Consider the following 11,777-nt stretch of genomic DNA (forward strand, 5'->3'; position numbering starts at 1 on the left):
AATAACAGATTCAGTTCAGCCTCCATGAATCAATGCTTTCTGTTTCTAAAGAGGCTCTGACAGAAAGGGCTGTGACCCCATGACCTCAGCGTCATTGATAACTCCACAGCGCTGAAGATGTCCGACCTTCACTTCACCGACCCGTCTACCTCCAGTATCTTCTTCTTCTTCAAGTACTTCTGGAAGTTTTCGGGCGTCTGAGGAACCTTCAGCGTCTCTGATCCGTTCTGGACTTCCTGGTTGTTTGTTTTTCTCAGAGGTACATGTTGTACTTTATATTGTACTACATCTCAGAGGTACACATTGTACTTTCTATTGTACTACATCTCAGAGGTACATGTTGTACTTTCTATTGTACTACATCTCAGAGGTACATGTTGTACTTTATATTGTACTACATCTCAGAGGTACATGTTGTACTTTATATTGTACTACATCTCAGAGGTACACATTGTACTTTCTATTGTACTACATCTCAGAGGTACACATTGTACTTTCTATTGTACTACATCTCAGAGGTACATATTGTACTTTCTATTGTACTACATCTCAGAGGTACATATTGTACTTTCTATACTACATCTCAGAGGTACATATTGTACTTTCTATACTACATCTCAGAGGTACATATTGTACTTTCTATTGTACTACATCTGAGAGGTACATGTTGTACTTTCTATTGTACTACATCTCAGAGGTACATATTGTACTTTCTATTGTACTACATCTCAGAGGTACATATTGTACTTTCTATTGTACTACATCTCAGAGGTACATATTGTACTTTCTATACTACATCTCAGAGGTACATATTGTATTTTGTACTGTACTACCTCTCAGAAGTACATATTGTACTTTGTACTGTACTACCTCTCAGAAGTACATATTGTACTTTGTACTGTACTACCTCTCAGAAGTACATATTGTACGTTTTACTGTACTACTTCTCAAAGGTAAATATTATACTTTTTACTGTACTACATCTCAGAAGTAAATATTGTACTTTTTATTGTACTACATCTCAGAGGTACATGTTGTACTTTGTACTGTACTACATCTCAGAGGTACATGTTGTACTTTGTGCTGTACTACATCTCAGAGGTACATGTTGTACTTTGTGTGTACGACATCTCAGAGGTATACATGTTGTACGTTTTACTGTACTACTTCTCAAAGGTAAATATTATACTTTTTACTGTACTACTTCTCAGAAGTTAACGTTGTACTTTTTGACTTTTTTACTCTTTTTTTTTTTTAGGTGAATTTCAGTTTTTCTTTTTTTTTGTTGGGATTAAATATTAAATGTCCTTGTTGCCATGGCAACAGGTGTGTCGCTGCGGCTTCTTGTGCCGGAATTGTTTTTGGGAATTTTATCCACGGAAATGATCCGTTGAGCTTTTATCATCGCTGGAGACACACGTGATACATAATGTATTTGTGTTTTTATACACAGTTAGAACTGGGATTAAGTACAAATCTGAGGTACTTGTACTTTACTTTAGTATTTTTGGTCCTGCAACTTTCTACTTTTACTCCTTTACGTCTCAAAAAGGTAAACGTTGTACTTTTTACTGTACTACATCTCAGAGGTATGTTGTACTTTTAACTGTACTACTTCTCAAAAGTATATATTGTACTTTTTACTGTACTACATCTCAGAAGTAAATATTGTACTTTTTATTGTACTACATCTCAGAGGTATATGTTGTACTTTGTGCTGTACTACATCTCAGAGGTACATGTTGTACTTTGTGTGTACTACATCTCAGAGGTATACATGTTGTACTTTGTGTGTACTACATCTCAGAGGTACATGTTGGACTTTGTTTGTACTACATCTCAGAGGTACATGTTGTACTTTGTTTGTACTACATCTCAGAGGTACATGTTGTACTTTGTGTGTACTACATCTCAGAGGTACATGTTGTACTTTGTTTGTACTACATCTCAGAGGTACATGTTGTACTTTGTACTACTGTCTGACCCTTTAGCTTCTTCACCTTCTTTCAGGTTAAAACCTTTATGTTTTCAGTAAATCGTGGTACTTCTTCAGCTAAATAAACTCTTTTAAAGTATTTTGTATCAGCTGAGTACATGCTCAGAGTACACAGAGTACATGCTCAGAGTACATACAGTATATGCTCAGAGTACATAGAGTACATGCTCAGAGTACATGCTCAGAGTACATAGAGTACATGCTCAGAGTACATGCTCAGAGTACACAGAGTACATGCTCAGAGTACACAGAGTACATGCTCAGAGTACACAGAGTACATGCTCAGAGTACATAGAGTACATGCTCAGAGTACATGCTCAGAGTACATAGAGTACATGCTCAGAGTACATGCTCAGAGTACACAGAGTACATGCTCAGAGTACACAGAGTACATGCTCAGAGTACACAGAGTACAGGCTCAGAGTACACAGAGTACATGATCAGAGTACACAGAGTACATGCTCAGAGTACACAGAGTAAATGCTCAGAGTACACAGAGTACATGCTCAGAGTACACACAGTACATGCTCAGAGTACACAGAGTACAGGCTCAGAGTATACAGAGTACATGCTCAGAGTACACAGAGTACAGGCTCAGAGTACACAGAGTACATGCTCAGAGTACACAGAGTACAGGCTCAGAGTACACAGAGTACATGCTCAGAGTACACAGAGTACATGCTCAGAGTACACAGAGTACATGCTCAGAGTACACAGAGTAAATGCTCAGAGTACACAGAGTACATGCTCAGAGTACACAGAGTACAGGCTCAGAGTACACAGAGTACATGCTCAGAGTACACAGAGTACATGCTCAGAGTACATGCTCAGAGTACACAGAGTACATGCTCAGAGTACACAGAGTACAGGCTCAGAGTACACAGAGTACATGCTCAGAGTACACAGAGTACATGCTCAGAGTACACAGAGTACATGCTCAGAGTACATGCTCAGAGTACACAGAGTACATGCTCAGAGTACACAGAGTACATGCTCAGAGTACACAGAGTACATGCTCAGAGTACACAGAGTACAGGCTCAGAGTACACAGAGTACATGCTCAGAGTACACAGAGTACATGCTCAGAGTACATGCTCAGAGTACACAGAGTACATGCTCAGAGTACACAGAGTACATGCTCAGAGTACACAGAGTACATGCTCAGAGTACATGCTCAGAGTACACAGAGTACATGCTCAGAGTACACAGAGTACATGCTCAGAGTACACAGAGTACATGCTCAGAGTACATGCTCAGAGTACACAGAGTACATGCTCAGAGTACACAGTGTACAGGCTCAGAGTACACAGAGTACATGCTCAGAGTACACAGAGTACATGCTCAGAGTACACAGAGTACATGCTCAGAGTACACAGAGTAAATGCTCAGAGTACACAGAGTACATGCTCAGAGTACACACAGTACATGCTCAGAGTACACAGAGTACATGCTCAGAGTACACAGAGTACATGCTCAGAGTACACAGAGTACAGGCTCAGAGTACACAGAGTACATGCTCAGAGTACACAGAGTACATGCTCAGAGTACATGCTCAGAGTACACAGAGTACATGCTCAGAGTACACAGAGTACAGGCTCAGAGTACACAGAGTACATGCTCAGAGTACACAGAGTACATGCTCAGAGTACACAGAGTACATGCTCAGAGTACATGCTCAGAGTACACAGAGTACATGCTCAGAGTACACAGAGTACATGCTCAGAGTACACAGAGTACATGCTCAGAGTACACACAGTACATGCTCAGAGTACACAGAGTACAGGCTCAGAGTACACAGAGTACATGCTCAGAGTACACAGAGTACAGGCTCAGAGTACACAGAGTACATGCTCAGAGTACACAGAGTACAGGCTCAGAGTACACAGAGTACATGCTCAGAGTACACAGAGTACATGCTCAGAGTACACAGAGTACATGCTCAGAGTACACAGAGTAAATGCTCAGAGTACACAGAGTACATGCTCAGAGTACACAGAGTACAGGCTCAGAGTACACAGAGTACAGGCTCAGAGTACATGCTCAGAGTACACAGAGTACATGCTCAGAGTACACAGAGTACAGGCTCAGAGTACACAGAGTACATGCTCAGAGTACACAGAGTACAGGCTCAGAGTACACAGAGTACATGCTCAGAGTACACAGAGTACAGGCTCAGAGTACACAGAGTACATGCTCAGAGTACACAGAGTACATGCTCAGAGTACACAGAGTACATGCTCAGAGTACACAGAGTACAGGCTCAGAGTACACAGAGTACATGCTCAGAGTACACAGAGTACATGCTCAGAGTACATGCTCAGAGTACACAGAGTACAGGCTCAGAGTACACAGAGTACATGCTCAGAGTACACAGAGTACATGCTCAGAGTACACAGAGTACATGCTCAGAGTACACAGAGTAAATGCTCAGAGTACACAGAGTACATGCTCAGAGTACACAGAGTACAGGCTCAGAGTACACAGAGTACAGGCTCAGAGTACATGCTCAGAGTACACAGAGTACATGCTCAGAGTACACAGAGTACAGGCTCAGAGTACACAGAGTACATGCTCAGAGTACACAGAGTACAGGCTCAGAGTACACAGAGTACATGCTCAGAGTACACAGAGTACAGGCTCAGAGTACACAGAGTACATGCTCAGAGTACACAGAGTACATGCTCAGAGTACACAGAGTACATGCTCAGAGTACACAGAGTACAGGCTCAGAGTACACAGAGTACATGCTCAGAGTACACAGAGTACATGCTCAGAGTACATGCTCAGAGTACACAGAGTACATGCTCAGAGTACACAGAGTACATGCTCAGAGTACACAGAGTACATGCTCAGAGTACATGCTCAGAGTACACAGAGTACATGCTCAGAGTACATGCTCAGAGTACACAGAGTACACAGAGTACATGCTCAGAGTACACAGAGTACACAGAGTACTCTCTCACTCTCTCTCGCTGGAAGTCGCTGAGATTCTGTTTTGTTTCTGCAAAAAAATAAAACAACGGAGAGAGACTCAGTCATACCTGACCTTTGTGTCTCCAAGGGTTGCCACGGTAACGTGGCATGGAAATTACAGGCTAAACATAGACAACACGCACACACACAAACACACACACACACACACACACACACACACAGAGACACACACACACACGCAGACACACACACACATACACACACAGACACACACACACACACACACACACACACAGAGACACACACACACATACACACACACCACACACACAGAGAGAGACACACACACACATACACACACACACTTGTCTCCCACTCAGCTCGTGTGGACAAAAGCTCAGAGATGAGGTTTTAGATCTACTGTATACTAGAAACAGTGTGTGTGTGTGTGTGTGTGTGTGTGTGTGTGTGTGTGTGTGTGTGTGTGTGTGTGTGTGTGTGTGTGTGTGTGTGTGTGTGTGTTGTGATCTTCACAGATCTCCTTAGTAGTATTTTTTGTCGTCTTTATTTTCGTAATTTTGCAGCATTCTTTATAGTAGTTTTAGTAGTTTTTGTTTGTTTTGTTTTTTTGTTTTGAGTTTCTTTTCTAGTATTTTTTGTAGTATTCTTTGTAGTAATTTTGTAGTGTTCTTTGGAGCATTTATTGTAGTACTTTTAGTAGTTGTTTTTTTCTTCCTTTTTTGTTGTTTTTAGTATTCTTTGTAGTATTTTCTTTTGTTTTTTGTTTTGTTTTTTTGTAGTTTTTAGTATTCTTTGTAGTATTTGTTTTGTTTTTGTTGTTTTTTAGTAGTTTTTGTACACACACTCGGTTGCTTCCTGGAGGAACGTGAGCATCAGTAAAACTGGGAGTGGGTTTATTTTTGCTACATTCTTTATGACACATTCAGGTTTCAGGAAGTCAAAATAAATCAACATATGTTTATTTGAGATTAATTCCGCACTGTGAAGTGGTGGTGTTCATTGTTATCTGTTTTCTCATGTGTAACGCCTCTTCTGTTTACTTTTAATTTAATTAATTGAGGAGGTTCAGGGACAAACAAAGTCTCTCCGGGGTTTTGAGTATCCGCTCTGATGGAAACACAACGAAGCGTTGGAACACATCCCGGGTTGTCGTGTTTTTGAGTATTTCTATTTCTAGTGCGACTTTTATCTGAGTAAAAAAAAAGACTGAGTTCTCCTTCAGTGGTGGAAGAAGTCCAGGATGAAAGCGGCTCTTACTGGTTTAAAACCAGAGATAAGCCAAGAGGGCTTCACACTGAACGTCTTCCATCGTTACCCCTTTTCAATGATTATTGTGCAATAAGTAAACGTATTCATTAATACCACACTGTGAGAATTGCATTCAAAACCTCCCTTAAAGCTCCAACAAGGAACTTTAATAATATGTTGGTTCTGTCGCCCCCTGTGGACTAAAGAGGTAGTGTTGGTTCTGTCGCCCCCTGTGGACTAAAGAGGTAGTGTTGGTTCTGTTGCCCCCTGTGGACTAAAGAGGTAGTGTTGGTTCTGGCGCCCCCTGTGGACTAAAGAGGTAGTGTTGGTTCTGTCGCCCCCTGTGGACTAAAGAGGTAGTGTTGGTTCTGTCGCCCTCTGTGGACTAAAGAGGTAGTGTTGGTTCTGTCGCCCCCTGTGGACTAAAGAGGTAGTGTTGGTTCTGTCGCCTCCTGTGGACTAAAGAGGTAGTGTTGGTTCTGTCGCCTCCTGTGGACTAAAGAGGTAGTGTTGGTTCTGTCGCCCCTTGTGGACTAAAGAGGTTGTGTTGGTTCTGTCGCCTCCTGTGGACTAAAGAGGTAGTGTTGGTTCTGTCGCCCCTTGTGGACTAAAGAGGTAGTGTTGGTTCTGTCGCCCCCTGTGGACTAAAGAGGTAGTGTTGGTTCTGTCGCCCCCTGTGGACTAAAGAGGTAGTGTTGGTTCTGTTGTCCCCTGTGGACTAAAGAGGTTGTGTTGGTTCTGTCGCCCCCTGTGGACTAAAGAGGTAGTGTTGGTTCTGTTGTCCCCTGTGGACTAAAGAGGTAGTGTTGGTTCTGGCGCCCCCTGTGGACTAAAGAGGTAGTGTTGGTTCTGTCGCCCCCTGTGGACTAAAGAGGTAGTGTTGGTTCTGTTGCCCCCTGTGGACTAAAGAGGTAGTGTTGGTTCTGGCGCCCCCTGTGGACTAAAGAGGTAGTGTTGGTTCTGTCGCCCCCTGTGGACTAAAGAGGTAGTGTTGGTTCTGTCGCCCTCTGTGGACTAAAGAGGTAGTGTTGGTTCTGTCGCCCCCTGTGGACTAAAGAGGTAGTGTTGGTTCTGTCGCCTCCTGTGGACTAAAGAGGTAGTGTTGGTTCTGTCGCCCCTTGTGGACTAAAGAGGTTGTGTTGGTTCTGTCGCCTCCTGTGGACTAAAGAGGTAGTGTTGGTTCTGTCGCCCCTTGTGGACTAAAGAGGTTGTGTTGGTTCTGTCGCCTCCTGTGGACTAAAGAGGTAGTGTTGGTTCTGTCGCCCCTTGTGGACTAAAGAGGTAGTGTTGGTTCTGTCGCCCCCTGTGGACTAAAGAGGTAGTGTTGGTTCTGTTGTCCCCTGTGGACTAAAGAGGTTGTGTTGGTTCTGTTGCCCCCTGTGGACTAAAGAGGTAGTGTTGGTTCTGTCGCCCCCTGTGGACTGAAGTGGTAGTGTCTCTGAGCACCAGGGTCCCTCTCATTTTACTACAGCAGGTCTGATCCTCTCAGTCCTGGTTCTGGTCCTGGTTCTTGTCCTGGTCCTGGTTCTGGTTCTGGTTCTGGTTCTGGTCCTGGTTCTGGTTCTGGTTCTGGTCCTGGTTCTTGTCCTGGTCCTGGTTCTGGTTCTGGTTCTGGTCCTGGTTCTGGTTCTGGTTCTGGTCCTGGTTCTTGTCCTGGTCCTGGTTCTGGTTCTGGTTCTGGTCCTGGTTCTGGTTCTGGTTCTGGTCCTGGTTCTGGTTCTGGTCCTGGTTCTGGTTCTGGTTCTGGTTCTGGTTCTGGTTCTGGTCCGTTTCCGTCCAGCGGGTCCTGCAGTACGTTCTCCCAGGTGAGACGGTGGTTGCACCTGTTCCCAACAAGCACTGCTGAGATCCGTCAGCTCAACCGAAGTCTAAATGTGTTCTTTTCATGTCGCAGAAAAACCTGAAATATTATTATTATTTTTATTATGACGTTCCTCAGACTGAAAAGCGAGCGGTTTATTCATCGTATTTCAGCACCGCCGTTTAAAAGAATCACTTTCAGTGTGTGTGTGTGTGTGACATATTAACCAAGTCAGGCCTCATCACACACACACACACACACACACACACACACACACACACACACACACACACACACACACACACACACACACACCTTTCCTCCCCCTCTCTTTTCTTTCACAGCTTTCATTTCTTCGTCCTCTCAGCCGATGAATCCATTCATCTCTGTCGGTCTGTCGGTGTTTCAGGATGTACAGTGAAGGTGAGCTCGCTCACTCAGAACACGCTTTATTCACATGGAGGACACGTCGCATGTGGAATCCTGAGGCCATTTCTTAAGTCCACAAATTACATTTCCATATTTTATGCAAATGACGATGTCAAAAGCAACCTAAAGACTCGAGACGAACCCTCTGAGGACGAGCGGGAAAAACATCCGCGTGTGTTTGTGAAGTAGAAAACAACGTTAAATGATTTGTTCCGGACGAAAGAATTAAACACAAAACATTCTGAGCACGAAAGGTTAATGGTGCTGGTGTTAATGTTAATGTTAATGTAAATGTTCATGTTAATGTTAATGTAAATGTTCATGTAAATGTTAATGTTAATGTTAATGTTCATGTAAATGTGATTGTTCATGTTCATGTTAATGTGGTTAAAGTCTCCATAGGAAGGAGGTTGGAGTGGAAATATTGGACTTCAACGTGTGTATTGTTGTGTGTTTTCATACCAACAGTCAGCTTTAACACATCAAGCATAGACTTCTATACAACCAGAGGAGTCGCCCCTGGTGGTCAGTAGAGAGAATGCAGCTTTAACACATGAAGCATATACTTCTATACAACCAGAGGAGTCACCCCTGGTGGTCAGTAAAGAGAATGCAGCTTTAACACATGAAGCATATGCTTCTATACAACCAGAGGAGTCACCCCCTGGTGGTCAGTAGAGAGAATGCAGCTTTAACACATGAAGCATATACTTCTATACAACCAGAGGAGTCGCCCCCTGGTGGTCAGGAGAGAGAATGCAGCTTTAACACATGAAGCATATGCTTCTATACAACCAGAAGAGTCACCCCCTGGTGGTCAGTAGAGAGAATGCTACATTAACACATGAAGCATATACTTCTATACAACCAGAGGAGTCGCACCCTGGTGGTCAGTAGAGAGAATGCAGCTTTAACACATGAAGCATAGATTTCTATACAACCAGAGGAGTCGCCCCCTGGAGGTCAGGAGAGAGAATGCAGCTTTAACACATGATGCATAGACTTCTATACAACCAGAAGAGTCGCCCCCTGGCGGTCAGGAGAGAGAATGCAGCTTTAACACATGAAGCATATACTTCTATACAACCAGAAGAGTCGCCCCCTGGCGGTCAGGAGAGAGAATGCAGCTTTAACACATGAAGCATATACTTCTATACAACCAGAGGAGTCGCCCCCTGGTGGTCAGGAGAGAGAATGCAGCTTTAACACATGAAGCGTTGAATTATAGACATGAAAGCAGTATCAGTTTTCTATTATTTCAGCAGTATTTGAAAAAAACGCTGTATGACATCTATGGTAAAAACAGAAATAGAGGACAAGCAAACCCTAAACCCACGTATAATAATACATGTCGTGTCTCTCGTCCTCTCATTGGCTGTCAGCTTGTCGCGGCTCGATGGCCGACAGCCTGCTGTACACGTGCAATCTGAAGGAGCTCATCCATTCAAAACCTATTACACACACAAAATACATCACAAAAGGTCATTAAGAATATATTAGAGGTGTCGGTGTCGTTATAAATTCACAACATATTAGAGAAGTCATTAAGAAATGAGGGTCAACGCGCACACACACACACACACACACACACACACACACACACACACACACACACACACACACACACACACACATTTAGCAAGGTTATTAATGTCATTCAAGAATAAGGCCGACAACCTGAAATGACAACAGCAAGGCCTGTGTGTGTGTGTGTGTGTGTGTGTGTGTGTGTGTGTGTGTGTGTCTGTGTGTGTGTGTGTGTGTGTGTGTGTGTGTGTGTGTGTGTGTGTGTGTGTGTGTGTGTGTGATAGATGGACTCAGGTGAATGTGAAGCTCCACCCGCTCACTGTTAAAGAGTGAGCGGGTGGAGCTTTACATACTCTCACACACACACACACACACACACACACACACACACACACACACACACACACACACACACACATTGTTAAGGAGTGTTCAGGCCTATGACATTCCTTTACTTACTCTCAGACTTCTTTAAGAGGCAAAAGGCATATTTGCCTGAAGTTGGACCTGAGCCCACAGAGATGAGGAATGTCAGTAACACCCAAACTGGTTTACCTGCACAGAGGCGTCGCAACGCTACACTCTTTGTGAGCGGCAGCATCAGCAGAGCTGTCGTCCTGCACACGAAAGAAAGAACGACTTCCAAGAAAGTCCTGCTCAAGAAGGAGTCGTTCCCCAAGAAAAATTGTATTTTATTCTCCGGGCCTTTGAGGAAGTCTTCGCACAACATTGGTGAGTACCGCTGGTGTTTAGAACGTGGCCCCTGGTTACGCTCGTCTTTTCAATGCTACTTCATCCTAATCACGCCAAGAACAAGAGGAAGAATGGGTCTCATTACGTTACTGCTGAAAACAGAACATTTCTTAATTTTGCTACTTCAAAATAAAGAAAAACACAGGGGACATTTTATTGTGACGTATTAATAAGAAAATCGGTTTTTACAGCGAATTTACGGAGGTTTGTTTTCTTCAATAAACACGTCTACCAATACTGCAGGAAGGAAGACTGAGCAGCAACAATAACAGGCTTTTATTGTGAAGAATTAATAGGAAATTACTTGTGGTAATCATTGAATTGAAGGGGCTTTGTTAGCGGTTCTTCTTCTTTTTTCTTAAGTCTACGGATATTGCAGGGAGGAAGGGAAAAATGACTGGGGACTTTTATTGTGAAGAATTAATAGGAAAATGTGTTTCACAGCCAATTTGTGGAGTTTTGTTCACGGAAATTATTCAATTAACAAGTCTACTTATACTGCAGGGAGGGGGGAACACAGGGGCTTTTATTGTGAAGCATTGTACGGAAATTACTTGTGGTAATCATAGAATTGAAGGAGCTTTGTTAGCAGTTATTCTTTTTCTTTTCTTAAGTCTATGGATACTGCAGGGATGAAGAGTATGCAGCAAAAATGACTTTGGACTTTTATTGTGAAGAATTAATAGGAAAAATGTGTTTCACAGCCAATTTGTTGGGCTTTGTTCACAGAAATTATTCAATTAACAAGTCTACTTATACTGCAGGGAGGAAGACAGAGCAGCAACAATAACAGGGGCTTTTATTGTGAAGCATCGATAGGAAATTGCTTGTGTTTATCAGCGAATTAGAGGACCGTTGGTACCGTATTTTCTTCAGTAAAACAAGTCTTCAAACACTGCAGGGAGGAAGAGTAAGCAGTAAAAAATAAGAGGGGCTTTTATTGTGAGCAATTCATAGGAAATTAAATGTGTTTCGCAGACGCTTCTTTGACAACGAAATTCCCATCTGGTGTATCCGATCACAGAAGTTGCATTGAAAAAACAAGTGTAACCGTGGCCAATAACATGC

General features: G+C 42.9%; 1 protein-coding gene across 1 annotated transcript in view; it reads left to right on the top strand.

Annotated features, from left to right (window-relative positions):
- LOC306752587 (rab-3A-interacting protein-like) overlaps nt 1–201 on the top strand; it is a gene marked incomplete at its 3' end in the record, with an annotated part of 6,071 nt that extends 5,870 nt beyond the window's left edge. The window contains 1 exon segment of the mRNA XM_079236367.1: nt 110–201. Coding sequence (XP_079092493.1) covers nt 110–201 — 92 coding nt within the window.
- Between the last annotated feature and the right edge of the window lie 11,576 nt (nt 202–11,777).

Source organism: Taurulus bubalis, assembly GCF_910589615.1.
Source record: "Taurulus bubalis genome assembly, chromosome: 20".
NCBI classification, from domain to species: Eukaryota; Metazoa; Chordata; class Actinopteri; order Perciformes; family Cottidae; genus Taurulus; species Taurulus bubalis.